Source organism: Ahaetulla prasina, chromosome 9 (genome assembly GCF_028640845.1).
Source record: "Ahaetulla prasina isolate Xishuangbanna chromosome 9, ASM2864084v1, whole genome shotgun sequence".
NCBI classification, from domain to species: Eukaryota; Metazoa; Chordata; class Lepidosauria; order Squamata; family Colubridae; genus Ahaetulla; species Ahaetulla prasina.
Window position 1 is genome coordinate 1,652,125 of NC_080547.1, and position 20,954 is coordinate 1,673,078.

Here is a 20,954-nt window from a genome sequence, read left to right on the forward strand (position 1 = left end):
TAGGGACATTTATTTTTTCCCTCTCTCGAAAGCTAGCCACACACCAAACCATTGTATTAGTGTGTGCATGCACACACATGTATAGTTTTCACTTTTGTTACGAACTGGGATAGTTGTGGTTGATTTCATAAACTATAATTAAACAGAATACGACATTGTGTGATGCACAAATCTTAACTTGCATACGCATCTATAAGCAGCGAAGCTTTCTCCAGAACAAGATTTTATAAAATAACAGCTTCACTATAGATAAAAAAGAAAGAAAGAGTCATACAACATTAGATCTGGAATGCAGTGCTAGTGAGCAAGAAAAAAAAGAGACAAAGAAGGAAAAACAGTTTAAAAAAACGAAGTGGTACAAATGTTAGTGAAGTGGAATTTTTTTTTTTACGAAGACAGGTAGTCCTTGACTTACAATCACAATTAAGCCTAAAATTTCTGTTGCTAAGTGAGACAATTGTTATGTGAGCTTTGTCCCATTTTAAGATCTTTCTTGCCCCAGTCATTAAATCAATCACTTGTTAAGTTAGTAACGGTTGTTAAGTGAATCTGGCTTCCCCGGTGATTTTGCTCATCAGAAGGTTGCATAAGGGGATCCCATGACTGCAGGACACTGGCACCCGTCATAAGTATGAGCCAGTTGAGTCAGAATTTTGAACACATGACCATGGGGTGAATGTGAAAAACAGTCACTTTCTTCAGTGCAGTTGTAACTTTCAGCTGTCACTAAATGAACTCTTGTAAATCAAGGGCCATCTGTAATCATTTCGCATTTTTCTATCCTTGAGTGCAGGTTGAAAGAGACAAAAGAAAAACAGTTGGCCTTGCCTATTTTTATATCTGGTGTATGGCACTCTTAATGATATAGCTGAAAATTCCACAATTTTTATTATGAAAATTACATAATTATTACATCTTTTGCCTTTCATTATGCATCTTAGGCACATTATTTTTCTGGAATTTATTATTGCACATATTAACTACCAGATGCTTTAACGCAGGGGTGAAATGTAAAATTTGTTACTACCAGTTCTGTGGGTGTGGCTTGGTGGGGGCTTAATGTGACTGGGTGGGTGTGGCCAACTTTTTTTTTTTTACTTTTAAAAGCATTTTTTTTTTTGCCTTTAAAAGAAAAAAAAGCCTCTGATGATCAGGCAACTCAGCTGGGATCGTTAGAGCCTTTTAAAAGCATTTTTTTTACAGCCTCTTCAGCCGGAGGCTTTTTTTTTTTTTACTTTTAAAAGCATTTTTTCAGCCAAAGAAAAAATGCTTTTAAAAATTAAAAAAAACACCTCTGATGATCCTGCGGTTCAGCTGGGCATCTGGGGGGAGCAGGGATTTTTGCTACTGGTTCTCTGAACCACCCGCTACCATCGCTACCGGATCAGGCGATCCGGTCTGAACTGGGAGCATTTCACCCCTGCTTTAACAACTGCAGGAAACATTTAAATTAGTATAAATTTTGGGGCAAGGGGATTGCGACAGGATCCTCCGATCATTTTCTGTGAGGGGGCCCTTGTGGAAGTTTGAAAGCTTGCTGTGTGCACTTTCAAATAATGGCTGATGTGATAGACATCCCCAGTCATAAAACAGGCACTTGCTTCAATAACTAGGAATTGGAAACACTCCTCCAGTTTATTATTACTATAAAGCATGGATGGGAAAACGAAGTGGTTTGCATGAAGGAAGCTTGCACGCTGATCTGATCGCCAGGGCCGTCTTAGCAAACAAGGCTCTGACAGTAAGAATGTCCACTTCTGATGTAGGATTGCTATTGTTGCATACTGGATGAGGGCTATGTAGGAATGTGATTTAAGACTTGAGGGAAGAAAAAGTGTTCTCGGGTTTTAAACATGCCGTTACCGAATAAAGCAGAAGCTCAGTGAAGTTATAATGACCTGTGAGTAAGCTATATTGGAATTGAATGAATAGAATAGAATAGAATAGAATAGAATAGAATAGAATAGAATAGAATAGAATAGAATAATACGAATGGAATGCAATAGTATAGAATAGAAGAGTAGAGTAGAATAATGGAATGGAATGGAATAGAATAGAATAGAATAATGGAATGAATAGAATTGAATAGCGGAATGAATAAAATAGAATAGAATAATGGATAGAATAGACTAGACTAGACTAGAATAGTGGAATGAATAGAATAGAATAGGGAAGGGAAGGGAAGGGAAGGGAAATGGTTACAGGGGTCAGGAGGTAAAGTGTTTCTAAAACTACTGCACAGAGAATGAATCTCAGAGCGCTATATCTCAAAGGATAGAACGTCCATTGTTATGCAACCTTTTTATTTTTTTTAAAAAAGGAATGTGCTTAAATAAACAGTGGCTTTTGCAAGGGCAGGAAATGCTGGATAAGAGGTGTGGTGCAGTGTAAAAAGCTGTTAAACATGATGCACATAATCCACTGGATTATTTGCTGCTGTCTAACATTTTCAGAAGTCCCTAAGAGAAATTACACCCTCCCCCCCCCAAAAAAAAAGCGCTCTCTATCCAGCTCTTGACCCTTAATCCATAAACTACCTTGTCGGCAGATGGTTAAGAGGTGACGTCTAGAGTTGTGCAGCGTTTCTGCAGCGGTGCTGTGAGCGCAAAGGCTTTGGGGCAGAGCCAGAGGGAGCAACCAGCTGCTTTGCCTGCCTCGGGCTGCACCTGCAGAACCAGCCCGATGGATGTTATTTGGTCCTGAGTCAGAACAAAGAGAAGATGGGGGATGAGCCAGGAAGGCAGCAGAGTTCATGCCAGTGCCGTTTTCTGCTGACTCAAGTACGGGTGGAGTTGGGAAAGGCCCAGTCAATGTTCCTGGGTTATGATAATCTGGAGAGGGTTTTTTTCAGGATAGCTGGGAAAAACCGGGGGGGGGGGCATCTAAACTACCTTTTTGAAGACACAAACAGAAGTGCTCAAAGCGTAACACCACCACCACCACCCTTTGTCTTTTTAAGGCAATGATAACACTTTCAACACTTAACATGAGCATTACTACCATCAGTATTTATAAGGAAGAAAGCAGGAATGACACAATGCTGAGGAGATTGTATTCAAACTTCATTTGTCATGAAGAGAAACTTGATGGTGAAGAAGAACTAATAGAACAGCCTTTTAGAGATATAGGCAGAGAACGATACAGTAAAATGTAATACAGTAAAATACGGCAATAAAAAGCAAAATCTTGTTTATTTTGAATAGAACTGCCTTGTTTAGTTGTTCGTGTTGTTTCTTTCCCAGGCCAGTCTTCAAACCCTCAACATGTGAAACTTTTCTGAGCCTTGATGCAGATGAAGCCTCCCAGTTAAGCTGGGTGGGCAGAAATTCTTTTTGTCTTGTGGGATATAACAACAAGCTCTGTAGCTGCAGTGCTTTGCATGTGTGTGGCAGAATAAAAATCCGTAATCACGATGCCATTGCTTTGAAATCAGCAATTAAATCTGCATAGCTTGTAATTTGCATTAATTATGGCATAGGCCCTGTGTAATTGCACTCTCGAGAGGCAATATGAGATCCTTAGTGAATGAAAGAAGTCTTGAGGTACTTATATGGAGAGACGGAAAAACTGCATTTTTCCAGAAAAATTGATTTTGGACACTTGACTGCATACTTTGAGAGTACATGGTAAACTCACTGATAATATAGCATTAAAGCATTTTAAAAATAAAGTCTATTTGGCATACATAAGAAAGTAACATTTCCAGAAAGTGGTGTATGCATATACTATGTCCTAACCATCCTTATTTTAAAAAAACAGTAATAGAAATTGTCTGGTTAGCATAATTCCTTTACATAATTTTCTTCTGTATCAAAAAAGAATTTGGGGGTGGATGAGGAAATTGAAGTATAGGAAATGTAGGTTACGAAACCTAACTTTAGTTCAATGTCCTCATGCGTCTATTTTTGCCCAAACACTCTCACCCACACTTTTGTTCAAAAGGGAGGGGAATTGTGAGATTGTAGAGAAATATAAAAGAAAATTTCCCAAGTACTCTTTTAAACCTCCATGCATCTTGGTCTTTGTATATATATTACTATTCATGTTATTTTCTTCCCACCCTGGATTTTCCTCCAAACTTCTCCTGTGTTTTCACTGTGATGTTACTTCTAAAGTGCCATTTCTGTGCTGCTTCTGAATGAAGTCAGATCAACAGACTTGGCCTCTTGATCCTGGCAATACGCAGCGATTGTATATTACTTAGTCTGGCTTCCCATAACCAAGTCAGTTAATTTTGATTTCCTGGTTCTGGGAACGCGTCCATTTGTGGCTTATTCAAGAAAGTATCCAATCCAAACTGTCAGGACTAAGTCAGACACCTGCCAAAGGCTTTTAATTCCAGGATTCCCATTTTACATCCCGTGCTATTGACCACAGTACCTTCTTTGGTAATGCCCAGTATAATTTGTGTGGTCCATGCAGAGCATCCCTGGCACCGAAATGTGTGGAAAAGCACCTAATTGTAAGCTTGCTGCTTCTGGCCTGGCTTCTCTTTAACGGCATGTCAGGAAAAAAAATCATTTAACCCAGCTACAAAATATATCAAGGATCAGTTCAGCAGGTACCTGTGTTTTAATTGAAGAAGATAGAAATCAATAGCAAAAGAAACTGCTTGTATTCACTTGGACACAGCTGCTGCTTCTGACATGGCTAGGACTCCAGTGGAATAGATGCTGCCTTACGGGACTTACTGATCTTGAGACATTTCTTCCAGCTGTTCATTTGATACACTGGATTTCTCTGAAATTAGCAACAGAGCATTTGCTGGAATGATTCTCATTCTGCAGAAAAGGGTGTTAACCTGTTTACGGAGTTGGCATATTTCTTCCCGAGTTTTCTCTAATAAGTAACTTTATTTTTCAGGGCACATGACATAACTTGTTCATATAATTTTTTTAAACAGCTACTTTAATACTTAGAAAAAGTGTTATAGTTATGTCAGAGGTTTATACAATACCATGTGATCATGTGGTGTTTTTTTGGTATTTTTAAGTAATTGTGTAACATAAATCACTTACTTCTGATTGGATACAGTTATACAATATTTAAAACTTAAATTCCTTCGTCATTGTTCTGTTGCCATAAAAGGGTTCAACAGCTTGTAGGAACTGATAGGAAGCAGATGATTTTTTGTTTTTGCATAAATCTACGCTAGTATCTTTAAGGTAAGATTATTTACTGAATGAAATATGTAACTAATATGGAGGAAGCATTCAACTAGTGAGATGCCAACAGCAGTTTATATACAATGCTAAATTTTGATATTAAAAATATTTTATAGGTTGAATTTTCATAACTGGAAAAAGACTTTTGATTGTCAGTATACTTTAGCATTTTGAGATGAATCGGTATCATATATTATTTTTTTTATAAATACCTTGTAAGATTCTTGTAATGGCACGGCTTTACAGAAGATCAGATCAATCTCTAATTTTAAAAATTTGCTTTGACAAATTTTTCAGCCTCAGCTTTGCTATCCATATTACGGGATTTATTTATTAGATTTCAATGCTATTTTTCTTTCTAGAGCTGATAGTGACAAATGTAAGTACTCCCTCCTCATGTTTCTCCCTACAACACTTCAGGAAGTAGCTTGGGCTGAGAAAGAGCATCTGGGCCAAAATCCCCAGGAAGCTTCTGTGTGGCAGCAAGGAAGCTTCCGGCTTTGGATCATGATCAGCGATCATGGCATGAACTACCTCTTCCCGTCAGCTGTCAAACTGCGGCTTCCTGGATAGAGCATCAGCTAATAGTTGGGTTTTTTTCTGGAATGCTGACACTGTGGCTGGTAGGGGACTTGAACCTGTGCTAGGTCCAACGCCTTCACCACTGTGCCATAGCGATTCTCCTACCAGTATTAAACATTGAAGTTCACCATTAATGGGTGGGACCATTAATGGGTTTTGGATGTTCTGAATCAGCTTTGTCTGCCATACCAGTTTGCAGCCTCCATAATCTTAAGAAAGCACGACATCTTTGAGTAGGACTGAGGAAACTCAAGGTCAGGTCTACCGTCAGGCATAGAAATCCATGGGGTGGTTTTGGGACAGTCGTTTTCTCTCAACCTAAGCCAGCTCACAGGGCTGCTGTCCTGGGGATCAAAGGGAAGAAGGATCCCCAGGAAAATTGCCTTGAGCTGCAGGATCTAGGGTGGAGGATCTAAAGGTAAAAAATAAATCGGGTGGCACAGCTGTGGCAGATAATAGGAACTGTGGTCCAACTCTTTGAGGAACAGTGCATCAGGCAGAGGAAGTGCTTAGGTGAACTGAAACAGACAGAAAATGAAGACTATCTGATTGATGTGGGAAATTTAGAGTGCAATGCCAAGAACAGTTGAGGATAAAGGAGGATAGGAAGATTTAAACGTAGGACATGGAAGATTTACAGTATAACAAAGGGGCAATTTTTTTAAAAAAATAGATTATTTTGATAGTTGATTGAATATTGTTATAGTGAGTCATTACTGAATTCTGATTCCTGGAATATTGCTTGGTTTAAGGGACTGTTTTCAATGTCTTTGCATTGGAGTGAAATGCAGCTTACATAAGTGATATTTTTCCACTACTGAGTCCTTGTTTGATCTACTGCTTCTCCGTTTGTCACATTTGGGAATAAGTTTCTGCCCTGTGATCTGGACTGATTATCACCCCTAAGGGTTCTGCTCCTGTTCTGAATGCATAGTCAGTTGGAACAGTGGAAGAGGGCCTGTTGATTTGGAGACCCTCTTGGTAAATTCCTGGTTAGGGATCTTCACATAATATTCTTTCGGATGTCATAGTCAGTCTGTATTTCTGTTTCAGAAGACCTTCGAACTGCAAGTCGCTTAATCTTTCCCTTTTGTTTAGTAAAAGTCACAACAAATCATGTATATTACTTGGCAGTTTTATTGCATTTGAATAGTTGGTTTTGCTAATGTTTTTTATAACTGGCTTAAGGGCAGAACGTAAAAATATTTATCACAAACAAGCACATAATTAAGTTCCTGACAAGCTACATAGGAATGTCCCTTTAAAAATGGCATAGATATAGAATACCCTATTAAAAAAAGTGAAGCAACGAAGGAATTAAAAAAAAACAGAAAGAAAGAAATATCCACAGTAAATATTTCATTATTCTTAGAATTAATAGTGTAAACATATTATCTGAGGATTGGACTGTCATAGCTGAATCGGGGGCCCATTTTTCTGATATTACAAATCAGAAGTAGATGGTTGAAATTGAAAATCACATCAGAATAGTTTTAATGGGAGGCCCTGCCCTGCCCCCTTTTTTTTTCATTTGTATGATTCTCTTGGAACTAAAGGGGCCGTGGTGCGTCCTGGAGAAGATTGGGGCAAATCACAGAATTTAGAACACAGTTGGGAAAAACTGGGTGGGTGGGTTAAACTACCTTCTGAAGACGTGCTTCAAGCGTAACCCCCCCCTTCTGTTTTCTACCTGAGTAGTGCAAATAGTTTGGTCATTTGCACTATTTTAGGTGACCCTGAGGACCTCCAAGTGGCCTCAACGGCCCCCTAAAAGGATGCAAATGACCAGCTGTCTGCAAGGAGCATAAATCCTCCTATTCCCCACTATCGTGTCAGAGTTGAAGAAGCTTCTTGGATGAGAAGCGAAACGCCTTTAAAGAAAAAAACAAGGAAAGTCCAGTTGCCTCTTGGGGGGTGGGGGGAAGAGAAGCACCTTTGGGACAACCATGACCTGGATGACCAAGAATCTTCATACAAATCAAGGTGGTCTTTTTTTTTTGGTCCGGGTCCCATCATTATCTTTTTGGATTGTGGCTTCTACGGTAGCATGTTCCTCAGACCAATTGTGCCTGCCGTTCCAGGAAAAACTATTGTATAAGATTTCCGTCACTTGCCTTGCCCTCCTCACCCCGCTCTTTCCCCAAGCCAGCTAGAAGGATTGTGGGGAATCAGAGGGAACGGAGTCTGGACGTTGATCTCAGAGAATACAAGAAAAAGTATTTCAAACAGACTCCATCTTAATTAGTTTGCTATAAACAAGGCTGAGAAATTCTTCCTTTGAGGTCAATATTCTATATACCCCAGATTAGTGTAAAAGTTACCTTCCTTGTTGCTTCTTCCGGCTTGACAGACAGAGCTCTCCCTTTTTTTAAAAATCAAAGACAACCCAGTTTTATGGAAAATCCCCTCTTTTGACAATTAACCTTGATAGGAAATTTTGCTGTAACCTCTCCGCATGGTCTTCTCAAAATGAAGGATCTGGGACTGAAAATGAGAATTTGGTTTGACCAACGTTCCAAGTTTCATCTTTTCAAGTAATCGTTTTGGGAGAAAATGAAAGACTTTTTGGTTGTGCAGAATTAAGTTCTGGCAGTCGTTTTTTATCCTGCCTGAATTATCTGCTTCGCTTGTTCAGAATACTTCAGAGGGCTTTTGTTTTGCTAATCGGGACATTCTGTGAAGACCTTTCAAACTCGTTTGTTGGCCAACCTAAACCTCTTTTGATACCGATGCCAGTTTTTCTTACCTCTTCGCTTTGCTTTGCTGGCAGCCACCTCCCTTTTATCACATTAATCCCAACTGTTTTCTGTCCTCCTTTCCCTCCCATCTCTTCTCATGCAGAAATTGGGAAGATAATGTTCAGGATTATTATTATTATTTTGCTAACAGTTCAATAAAATAAAAAAATTCCTAAGCCTCAGTGGATGGCTAGATGTTTCTATGGTTGCACAAGCTTTCTGCTATTTTAGAAACAAGAAGTAAAAGTTAACCTTGTCCACATGAATTTCTATTAGAACTATCCTAGGGGTGACCATTCAGTTGGAGTGATTTATATCGTGAGAACTTAATGGTGTCCCTTACTGTACGGCCTCACAATTTGCAGTCTGTAAGCAGACCAATAGTCTGTCATTTTCCCATGAAATTTGAGGCTTGAGAGAGATGCTCCTTGCCATGTGAAGTGTGAACTCAACATGTGGCTTTGGGAAAAAAAGGTCCTGTATATGAGTGGGTGGGTAGGTGGGGGGCACCAAGATTCCAAAAGTTGGCACAGTCCCAAGATATTGGGGGGAAGGGGCTCACTCCTTCTCTGAGCCACCGTGTGATTTCTTTACTTTTGGCCTGGTGTGTAAACTTAACCAATTGTGATTTACTCAAGTTGTTTCACTAGTGAAAGTCTTTTTAAAATAGCATGTGGTGAGCTTTGTCATTATGACTAAGCAGATACTTGAATCACATTTATTCCTCTTTGAAGTCCCATAAAGGGCTTCTTTGACTTTGCAGAACAAGCATTATGTGGGTCTGTATTACAGAAGGAGCATTTCATAACTACTTTCTGCCTCTTCCTTGCTTTTAAATGTGCCTTTTCTAGGTATTTTTTTTTGGGGGGGGGGAAGGGAAAGTACATTTTTAGTTTGCTAAAGAATTTGTGTGAGCTTGTCCAGGAATTTATTTCTAATTGCAGGGCTGTTCACTGTTTTGTTTTGTTTTTTTCTGTTGGAAATTTACCTGAAAGTGCCACAGACTAATTTTCCAATTTCTCCAATAAACAGGTTTATTCTCTTGATTGTCTTTTATAATAAATCACCCCTATTGTGTTTTTGGAATGGAACATTTTTTCCCTTGCTCTTTTTGGCTTTGTGATTTGTTCTGACCTGTATTCCTGCTTTTGTTAGCTGCTTTCATTTCATTTGCTTTTCGGATGGAATTTCAGAACAAGCAATAGATTTTTATTAGTCATTGCTCCCCCCCCCCCCATCCTCCTTCGGAGGGGAAACAAAGCATGGGGCTGATTTGGTATGACTGGCCGCTTCAGTTGGGAGAAAGGGCAAAGTCTCTGCAACCAAAGGATGAGAAATCAATTCTTGATTGAACTGCTGTTTTATGACAGGAGATATTTATATACCCTTAGGAAGAGTAGAATTGTACACGTAGAGCTCCGTCTCGTCTTTATGGGTTTCTGATCTGATCTGATCTCAGAACTCACTTTCCCTGCTTTCTCCATACTGAACTCCTCCTATTAATCTGAAAACTAAGAATTCATTAACTTGAACCAAGGCCCAAGCCTCAGTCAAGCTGAGGGGTGGGCACAGGGCAATTTGGGCAGGGGTGGCCTTGGCTTGTTTGAGAGGTGGAAGGCTGAGCTGGGTCCCTTTACAGAAAAAGTCCCTTGACCTCGGGTTTAAAAATCAAGGAGGAATCTGTTAACACACTGAAAGCTTTTTTGTCCGAAAAGATACTACGAGATATCTTCTAATTTTTAGTTTTTTATTGATACCTATCTTATGATAGGCACCTTAACATCTATCATGGGGCTGACAAACTCCTGGCCCATGGGCCGGATGCGTCACACACTGGCCAAGCCCATGCCTGGTTTAACGAAGGGGGTGTGTGGGAAGTCCCGTTACATTACATGACGCCTCTGTGATGACGTGAGTTTGACACCCCTGCCTTATAGATATCTATCATATTTATTGAAAACAACTTGAGGGCCCATCGCCAATCAATTGGTATCGGCAAAATAATTTGGGAGGAAATTGTTAGTAACTACCTTATGGAAGGAAATCTTAATAATTGAATGACATTCATGATGTACGCAATCAGTTGTAGGAACTTGATTCTTGGTGAGGGTTGTGAAATGCTTGCAAATGCCTTTTCATCTTTTTCATTTCTAGGGACCATAAAGGGACAGAAGGTGTGCAGGACCTAAGGCTAAAGGACTCCGATACGGCTCTTCTCTGGTGCTTTCCTTTGTCCTGAACCCTCAGCGTCTGCCCATATCCCTTAGTCATCAATTCCATTTCCCGGGGGTTTTGGAAAGCCATGGGGATTGGCAAAAACACCACTTCGAAATCCGTAGAAACTGGAAACCCAGCGGAGGCCAAGTATGAGGATGAAGCCAAGCACACGGCTTTCTTCACGTTGCCAGTACGTTCATGTTTGGAGATGTTAATTTACTTTTTAGTAGTGTTGCTTGCGAGGCCGGTGTGTTTCATCTCTAATAGTCTTCCTTAGAAGTCCCATTGGGTTAAGCACTAATTTTCCAAGAAGTGAGTCATGAAAATACATTTTTTGCACGGCAGGCTTTTGAATTCAGCATAGATAAGGAGTGTCTTGTGATGTGCTTCTCACTGATGTCACAATCCCTTTCTGACAGGTGCTTCCTTTGCAAGCTTTTGATCGCTGTGTTCTGAAGGAGGACAGTGTTATAAAAGCTGTCTGGGTAAATCAAATCTGTTGAAGGCTAGAGCTGAGTGTATTTTTGAGCAAAGGGACTTAAAAGGAACAGCCATTCCAGCCTTATAAAATGAATTTGACAACTGCTTATGAATGACTTATTTTGTTCAGAAAACTGATGCAATAGGGTTGTCTAATTGGATTGCTCAAGTGACCACGGTCTTTATCTCTCTGAATGCATTAAATGAGATTAGAAAGATTGCTTTCAGCTATCCCTAAGGATGTTACAAAGCTTCTTTGAAGGACTGCAATTCATTGAAGGTCACTTGAGTCCTGGTTGCTGCTCCACAGATTATCCTAGAGGTGAAAATGATACAGAAATGCACTACTCGGCTCCTTGAGGGAATGGAGCAGCTAAAAATGGCAAGGATATAAATGTGTAAATTTATGCATCGTGTTTAAGAATTAAAAATAAAGCACTTGCATAATATAAAAACTAAGGTAATGCAATTAAAAAAAACCCCATACTTTGGTTCATGAGGTTCATGATAAAAAGAATCTTAAGTTTACTATAGATACATAACTCCATATTTAGTACTTTATATATAATTAAAAATGATACATTATATTGGAATTATTTCCTTATTTGTCAAATTTAGAATCTACATTATAATCGTAGTTGTATAGCAATTGTTTCTCTAAAAATATTTTTTTACAATAACAAACATCTTGATTTTAAGAATCCTATTCAGTTAACTTTGGATGCAACAGACAAAATCTAATTCTTCACTCCAAATAACAGAAAAGTTAGTCAGTTTGCCTGTAATTTTGGGAAATTTGCATTATCAGATTTTTATTTTTGACTGACACTTCTCATCGCCAATTAGTCAGCGAAGTCAAACATTTTCTGTACTTTACGTTCTGTGTTTTGGTTTAAAAAATATTAATATTCTGTTACACAAAATTATATTATATACTCTGTAATTATTTTAGAGTGCTACTATTAATTATTATAATTTTTTTTTAGGCTGTAATAAGTGGAGGAGCAACCTCAAGTGGCGATCAAGATACAGAAGACACAGAACTTATGGCAATCTATACCACAGAAAATGGAATTGCAGAAAAGGTACCTTAAAAAGTAGATGAACCTTAACACCTTGATACAAATGAACTGTTAAAGTTAATTTGCATGTTTGCTCAGATTTGGCTGCTAGCGATGCCCTGTGGAGTTCTTCAGCAGTTCAAACTGATTTCTGTTGAATCATTAAAGGGGGGCCAACATTAGTATTCTAAGGCTCTATGGCCGTACTAAGGAAGGCCTTGAAGACTCCAGAAGCTGATTGTTGAAGGCAATAAAATTAGGTTTGGAGATAAAAATAGACAAAGGCACTCCCCACCGTTTCTCAACCAGGGCAAGAAGAACGTGAATCAGAACCTTTTGGCTGATGATAATGAAAAACAAAGCCGACTCATTCACCCTTGTTTATTGTAAAAAGCATGTTTCATATCATTGGGAAAATATCCAGTAATGGGGCCGCCTTATCATACGAAGACTACCCACAAGTAGTCTTTTATCAAGTAGATGAAGCTAATGCAACCGAAGGCTGTTCCTGCCCTTGGACCCCAGTAAGGCATGAATCACAAGATTGTTGTGGTTGCTGCTGGGACGGATTGGATGCCAGCAGTGCCCTTGGTTGGATTCTTCACATTCTGTAATCTCCATCTTGGGAGGGGGAGGGGAGTTATAAAAGCTTCAAAGGTTTTTGTCCTCCACCCTCTTCAGTTCTGGTATTTATGGGGAAGATTCTTGTCTTCTGCAAAAGGCTTCAAGGCCATGACTCTTGATGTAGAACCTGTCAACAAAACTTAACCCTTAAGCATACTTTACTGAATGTTTTAAGCCAGTGTTTCTCAACCTTGGCCGCTTGAAGATGTGTGGACTTCAATTCCCAAAATTCCCCAGCCAGCTTGCTGCCTTGCAAGCTGGGGAATTCTAGGAGTTGAAGTCCACGCATCTCCACGCAGCCAAGGTTGAGAAACATTGATTTAAACACCTGGTGTAGTCTAGCCTAAATTGTCCAAAACGATAAATCCAATATTGCCACATTTAGAATGTTGCAAAGTTCAGAGTATTTCAGGAAAGTGTAGGAAGCAAACAGAAGTTAGAACATTTTGTATCATGGAACTCTTCTGGGAAAGGCATTATATTTCTAAAATCTTTCCCCTGCGTTCCTCCCTCCACCCAATACCTCAATTTTTAAAAGGTAAATATGATTAGGATTTTAAATCCTTTTCACAGTTAACTGTATACTGTCAGGTATATAGTTACCTGACTTATATAATTTGACTTATTTAATATCCTGACTAAGCTGTCATGTAACATGTCAAGAGCCATCATTATTTACTTTCAAGATCAGATTGCTTCCTATGAGGTTGGCCTTAGATGTTTTGTGTTAACATAATTCAGTTTTAGGTGGATTGCACACCCCTAATGTGGAAAGTTGCAAATGAAAATTTTCAAGTTGTATAATCTAGGAAACAGCCTGATGCTGAAATTTGAAAGTGGGTGGGGGGGGGGCAGGGTTATAGTTAAAATAACGAGATTTTTGGATTTATTTTTGAATTGGGGCAAAATATGTCTAGTTCTTTACCTCCGTTCATTTTTCAAATTTCGCTTTGTGTTTTTGATCCTCAGCCAGGTAGAATATCTTCTAGAAGAGCTCTCACTTTCCACACATGACCAGTCCGTCTTCAGCCATAGTCCTGATCAACTTAGCTTTGAGAGCAGGGAGGGTGCTAAACAGAACTTCTCAAATAAACACATTTTTAATTAAAAATTTTACAAAGAAAAAAACTAACAAAGCGCCAAAGGACCAAAGAAAGAAAGAAAAAAGCAAAAGCGCAGAAGAATAAAAACAGCTAGAAAGGCCGTCTAATCTAATTCTCCTCTTGATGCAGAAACTTCTAAAGCATTTCCGCAGAGGGTTTTTCAGTCAAAAGGAACATACCATTTTGTGAAGCAGCCTATTCCACTCTTTGGTAGGCCTGACCATCAGGAAATCTCTCCAAATAACTCACCTGAATCTGCTTCGCTTTAGTTTGAATGCAATTGTCTATGTTTGTTCAACCCATTAAGGCCTAAATCGTGATTTTCAAAGTGCAGTATCTGTGTCCAGGTCTAAACAAAGCTATTTCCTGGGGTCAAGTTCCTCCCAGGTAAAGTTTCACCTTGCAGTATAGATTTCCTATAAGCTCTGTTTTGTGCACATTCTCCTAACTTTTTTGAAAACTTGCTCTTCAGAGGAGGTGAGAGATCTGAGAGTTTGAGTTCAGCTGTTTCTTGTTCATTGTTCATTGAAACAACCCGTTGTTTCCTAGGGCAGGGGTCTCCAACCTTGGCAACTTTACAACTTGTGGACTTCAGCTCCCAGAGTCGTAAAGTTGCCAAGGTTGGAAACCCCTGCCCTAAGGGGATCCATGGATATCATGCCCTGCTGCTGTGGAAGGGATTGGGCTCTGATGCTTGAAATAGCTACAGCTATCGCTTCAGAAGATGCTTTCTTGTGAAATAAAAATTACTCCTTTGTTTGATTTCCTGTTAATCCCTTTGATAACAAACACGGCATATACACAGGAAGAAATATAAAGAGGAAGCTGCATGTGCTTAAATCAGACCGGACATGCGGTTTCAGGGCTTAAGAGGGCAAGTCATGTTTGAGAATAAGATACTCTGCAATCAAGTGTGGATTAAGTCAGCAATTTTGTTATATAAACCTAAGTTTCAGCAAAATCTGCAACTGCTAAACTAAATAGATCTATTTATATGAAAATGGCATTATAGCCTATACAAAGTCTATGGCCTTTTGAGATTTGCAATGAACATTTATTTTGGTCTTTAAACCTCAACAGGCAACACAAAGCTTACACTTTTTCCACTGTGAGCTTCACACTCTTTGCTCTTCTTTTTCTACCCATCTTCTTTTCCTTTTCAAAAGCATACTGTATTAGATAGGTAATTAGTTGCTTGCATTAGAGATTAATAACTTCATTATTAAAGAGTAAGCTCCTCTCCACTGTTGGACAAAGAACTGTGTGTCTTCCTTGCTCGACTTTTCATATTCACTGCTTATTTACCTTCAACATTGTTCCTCATATATTTCATTTGACCTCATGTAGCTTTTGGAAACTCTTCTTTTCAATCTAAAGTCGGGGTCCCCAAACTTGGCAGCTTTAAGACTTGTGGACTTCAACAGGCCTGGAAAAGAAATTACTTTCTAAAATATATAATTATTTATTAAATTTTGATTTGGAAGAGGAAATAGTAAAGGGGCCAATGATAGCTTGGGTTAAAAATGTGGGGCATAATATTGAGTTAGAAGAATGGGGAAAAAATTTGGAAGAAAAATTATACATTAAGAAAATCCGCCACATATAAAGAAAATCATGTTCTATCGGTGGCCCCAACAAGACTTGCAAAGTACCCCAGTCTAAACCCTAACTGCTGGAAATGTAAAAAAGCACAAGGTACCTTTTTTCATGTATGGTGGCTTTGCCCAGAAATAAAAAAAATACTGGATTAAAATACAAAAATTGTTCAATGAAATTTCATATTGCCAGATAGAATTGAAACCTGAACTGTTTCTTCTGGGGATCATTAAGGGAAAATATCCTAAAAAGATTAAATATTTGATCATTCAATTACTACAGCAGGGAGAATTGTACTCGCACAACCCTGGAAAATGTCCACTACACCGACAGATTGTGTAATAATCTGGAAAATTTTTGAGTGTGCAGAAATGGACAAACTTACTATAGAATTAAATAACAAGGAAGACTTGGAATATTACTCAACCTGGGAAAACTGGTATCAATGGATAGAAAATAAAAATAGGAAATACATAGATCAAAATAAGACATAAATTGTGTTTACATATATTTGATCAAGCAGGAATCAATCAATCAAGGGGTTGCGGTGTGGCTCAGGCTGTAAGATAGCCTGTTATTAAACACAGCTGCCTGCAATTACTGCAGGCTCGAGTCCCACCAGGCCCAAGGTTGACTCAGCTTTCCATCCTTTATAAGGTAGGTAAAATGAGGACCCAAATTGTTGGGGGCAATAAGTTGACTTTGTATATAAATATACAAATAGGATGAGACTATTGCCTTACACAATGTAAGCCGCCCTGAGTCTTCGGAGAAGGGCAGGATATAAATGTAAAAAAAAAAAAAGAATATCTGAGAATATATGAATAGAGTTAAGATTTGTGTACTGTTGGAACGACATTGAATTGTACAACTATCATGGATGTATTTTGTTACAGACGTATTTGTATTAGTATTTTAATATTTTAAATTTTAATAAAGGTTTTTTGAAAATTTAAAATAAAAGACTTGTGGACTTCAACTTGAATTCTGGGAGTTGAAGCCCACAAGTCTTAAAGCTGCCAAGTTTGAAGACCTCTGATCTAAAGCCTTGGTAAACCTTGAACTTGAAAAATCCCAGTAACTAATTGCAGTAAAACCACACCTTGGGTCTGTCTTTCATAGAAGTGAAGGAAAGAGTACTCTACCAAGTCAGATCATTTAGGTCAGTATTAGCCATGCTATTTTTAACTTTCCCGCGCTGGTTCATTTAACAAGTGTAGCTGGAACGGATGTCTTTAAGACGGTGTGGTCATGTGATGTTAAACTTAACTTATTCAGTGTGTAGCGATTCAGTTGCCACTTCTAATTGCGGTTGGTGAGTGAGCATTACCTGTAATGTAAAGCAGATGTCTCTCACATAAATCTAATCTTCATCCTTGTTTTTGTTATATTTGATTGCTGCATGATTTTTTTCCATAATTCTTTTGAATGTTTATGAGGCCTAAAAACACTTTTCTGACTAAGAACCTCAAATAAGATTCTAAAACTCAGATTTGCCATGTAAGTGTTTATCAAACTTTACACCTCATTGTCTTCCATAGAATAGAATTGAATTGAATTGAATTGAATTGAATTCTTTATTGGCCAAGGGTGATTGGACACACAAGGAATTTGTCTTGGTGTGCATAGGCTCTCAGTGTAAATAAAAGAAAAGATTCATTCGTCAAAAATCATAAGTTACAACACTTAATGATAGTCATAGGGAAACAGTCAATATAAATCTTAAGGATACAAGCAACAAGGTTACACTCATACAGTCATAACTAAGGGGAGATGGGTGATAGGAATGTTGAGAAGATTTAATAGTAGTGCAGATTTAGTAAATAGTTTGATAGTGTCGAGGGAATTATTTGTTTAGCAGAGTGATGGCGTTTGGGAAAAAACTGTTCTTGTGTCTAGTTGTTCTGGTGTGCAGTGCTCTGTAGCATCGTTTTGAGGGTAGGAGTTGAAACAGTTTATGTCCAGGATGTGAGGGGTCTGTAAATATTTTCACAGCCCTCTTTTTGACTCGTGCAGTGTACAGGTCCTCAATGGAAGGCAGGTTGGTAGCAATTGTTTTTTCTTCAGTTCTAATGATCCTCTGAAGTCTGTGTCTGTCTGGTTGGGTTGCAGAACCAAACCAGACAGTTATAGAGGTGCAGATGACAGACTCAATAATTCTTCTGTAGAACTGGATCAGTAGCTCCTTGGGCGGTTTGAGCTTTCTGAGTTGGCGCAGAAAGAACATTCTTTGTTGTGCTTTTTTGGTGACGTTTTTGATGTTAGGTGTCCATTTTAGGTCTTGAGATATGATAGAACCTAGAAATTAGAAGGTCTCTACTGTTGATACTGTGTTGTCTAGTATTGCAAGAGGGGGTAGTATGGGAGGGTTTCTCCTAAAGTCCACCACCATTTCTACAGTTTTGAGTGTGTTCAGTTCCAGAATCTGTTCCAGCCATGATGGGATTGACATGAGGGGCATGGCATTTTTCTTACATCAACAAAATTATAGGTTGTAAATTATGCAAAGTATTTGTGTCCAATTTGGAGCCCCTTAAGAAGGATTCAGGCAGATTGGAGCAGACTCTGAGAATGTTCAAGAGATTGGAAACTCCAGTCCTATGAAGAGAGCTTAAGGAAAGTGATAAAGTCTGATCCTGAGAAGAGAATATTGGGGTTGGGCTAAAACTCAGGATAACAAAAAGATAGAGGGTCAGTGAATTCCAAAGTGGAGGACCACGGAACAATAATTTAAGTTATGGGAAGTTAGATTTTGACTGAACATTTGAAAGGGCTTTTTTTTTTAAAAAAAAAATTAAGAGTTGTTCATCTGAAAAGCCAATCAGCAGTAGTATTTAACAGTGATATTCCATATTACGTGTCTATATGTTACAGAAAGCAGAGATTGGATAGACATTTGTTGAGATGCTTTAAATTAAATTCCTGCATGGAGGTGAGAATTGAATTAGGACTAAATGGTCCCTTCAACGCCTAGGATTATATTTCTAGCAAAGCTGTATATCTTGCAATAAAGAAAAGCTCATTAGAAAACAGTAAAGTGCTCTCATAAATCAGGGAGTCTGGATCTCTTATGCAAGTGTAATCTTTCTTTTTTTCCAGAAAATAGCCCTTAACCTCTAATCTACCATCTACATTTCTTTGTGTAAACAGTTGGGCACCACAATTTTTTTTTTGGCGCAGGATATGTGGTGATTATATCATAGGAACAGAATAATGCTTTGCTTATATGTAAAGGCAGAGGTTGGTCACATTAAAGAGAGGAGGGCGTTCGTGTAGTTTAGCTGATTACTAGAAAAGTAAAGAGTTTGGGGTTGTTGTTTTTTGTTGTTTTTTGCTACGTGAACTCATCTTCTCAGACGTATCCCAGTAACCTATTAATAGACGGTGGTATTAAATGGTGGCTAATTTAATGGTTGACAGAGTTCTCTGGCAGAAACCCTTGACAGCAGTGGAAGCTCAGACGCACAAAGAACGGACATGATCTACACAATTGAGGATGTTCCACCGTGGTATCTCTGCATATTCTTGGGGTTACAGGTACAATTTGTTCCAATATGTTGTTTTTTTTTCATTGAAATGCTAGCGAGCAATTAAGGAAGTCAGAATTTAATTTTGAAGTATTATTTTTAGAATTACATAGCAAGGACCTAATGGGAATGATTCCCGGGTCTCATGTTTATTAGGGTAATTCAGGCAGCAAGAAACTACGGATAATTTATTCCTGGTTTCCTTCTCTGTTGCTCTGAACAGAAATGTGTGGGGCCTATCAGAACAAGGTGTTTCTGGCCATCTTGAACAAATAATTTCTGCATCACTCTACGAAGGCACACCAGGTTATTTAAAAAAAAAAAAACCATTTCCAAGAGGACCTGAATTCCGAAATTATTTAGGAATGTAAAATGTGCCTCCTACATTTGTTGTGCTTGGGAACTTGGCTAGGGGACACAGTTGCGCAGCCAGGATGATTCTCTTCTAACCTGGAGGAGATGCGTCTGATTGCCCTGAAGAGCAACAGGATGGAAGGGGGGCTTTAAGCCTGGGCACATTCCATATTATCCACAGAATTTTCTCCTGCCCGGTTCTTGAATAGAATGAAGGGCTAATATATCCGAGCATGTTAAATCAATCGTCCTCTTAGCAAATCCTTCCATTTTTAGTGGGCTTGTACAGTTCAGCTTCCTATAGATCTTATACTCTGGAAGTTAGTGGGAGATATGCTGGAGGAGGTTTATACCAGCCCATGTTGGCCGATATTAAATTTTCTGTAATTTTGTAAGCCAGTTGAATGCAGAGCTGAGCCAAGTCGCCTAGTGCACTGATCAGCTGTCCAGCGGCTAGTGGGCCTGGCTTGGCCGTGGCAATGAGGTGGCTGTTCAGCACAAACTAGAAGTTGCCTTTAATCAAAGATTTTGGTTTGCCACGCTAAGAAAATTGCTGAATGTGAGAATAAGTTCTTCTGGTGATAAGAATTCAAGAGAATAAAATTAGAGCTTTTCATGTTTCATGCAGTATCCACGTGCAGATTGGAAACTGCTTCATATGAAGGTAACACTTTTGATCCATCCAATCTAAATTGGTTACTTTTGACTACCAAGGAGTTTGTTCAAACTCTGCTGTCTAAGACCATTTGAATAGGTATGAGATTCTTCAGCACAAAGAGTCTGAATCCATAACCGAGTTGTGGTCTCTTCCCTAATATCTGCTGGACCCTCCCCAATAGAAATTAGTATTAGGAAACGTGATGGCATAATACCAGTTTTTATTTTGGACTGCTGTTTCCTAATCCTTCACTGAGATCATCAAAGTTAAAGTATAGCCTTTATTGTCAATGTATATACGATGAAATTGGTTAAGTTAGCTTCTTTATTAGGATAACAGTCATTTCCTAATGGATAAAACTATTCCTACAGAATTATTAATTGTCTTAGCTTAATCATAATGGTATTGCAAACATAGGGAAAGCAATTTACACAGATACACCACACATACACACACACGATTAAAAAAATAACCCTTTCTTCTTTGCAGCATTACCTGACCTGTTTCAGTGGCACCATAGCAGTGCCCTTCTTGCTAGCAGATGCCATGTGTGTTGGATTTGATCAGTGGGCCACCAGCCAATTGATTGGGACCATATTTTTCTGTGTTGGAATCACAACTTTGTTGCAAACAACATTTGGGTGCAGGTGAGTTACTCTTTGGTGATGAGTTAACTGCTTATAACTTTTCCTGTGAACTCCAGGCAGTAATGCTGATGGACAGCATAATGTCTTGATTCAAGGCAGACTTCTTTGCCTGGGGAGAACCAGCTTCATGGCATTTTTCAACTGTGAGTCTCAAAGAATGGCTTTGGATTAGGCTCCATTCCTAGGGTGGTTATGGGGATTG

The 20,954-nt window shown here is 38.8% G+C and overlaps 1 protein-coding gene across 2 annotated transcripts in view; it reads left to right on the top strand.

Moving 5' to 3' along the window:
• The window catches only part of SLC23A2 (solute carrier family 23 member 2), a 74,961-nt gene that overhangs the window by 22,536 nt on the left and 31,471 nt on the right, over positions 1-20,954 (top strand). The window contains exons 1-5 of one of the 2 annotated variants that reach the window (XM_058194116.1): positions 5,029-5,165; positions 10,640-10,892; positions 12,169-12,267; positions 18,987-19,103; positions 20,595-20,752. In XM_058194116.1, coding sequence (XP_058050099.1) covers positions 10,788-10,892; positions 12,169-12,267; positions 18,987-19,103; positions 20,595-20,752 — 479 coding nt within the window. In that variant the 5' untranslated portion in view covers positions 5,029-5,165; positions 10,640-10,787. Of the gene's footprint in view, positions 1-5,028; positions 5,166-10,639; positions 10,893-12,168; positions 12,268-18,986; positions 19,104-20,594; positions 20,753-20,954 lie in introns of those variants that run through there. The other variant, XM_058194117.1, reaches the window with a different exon arrangement.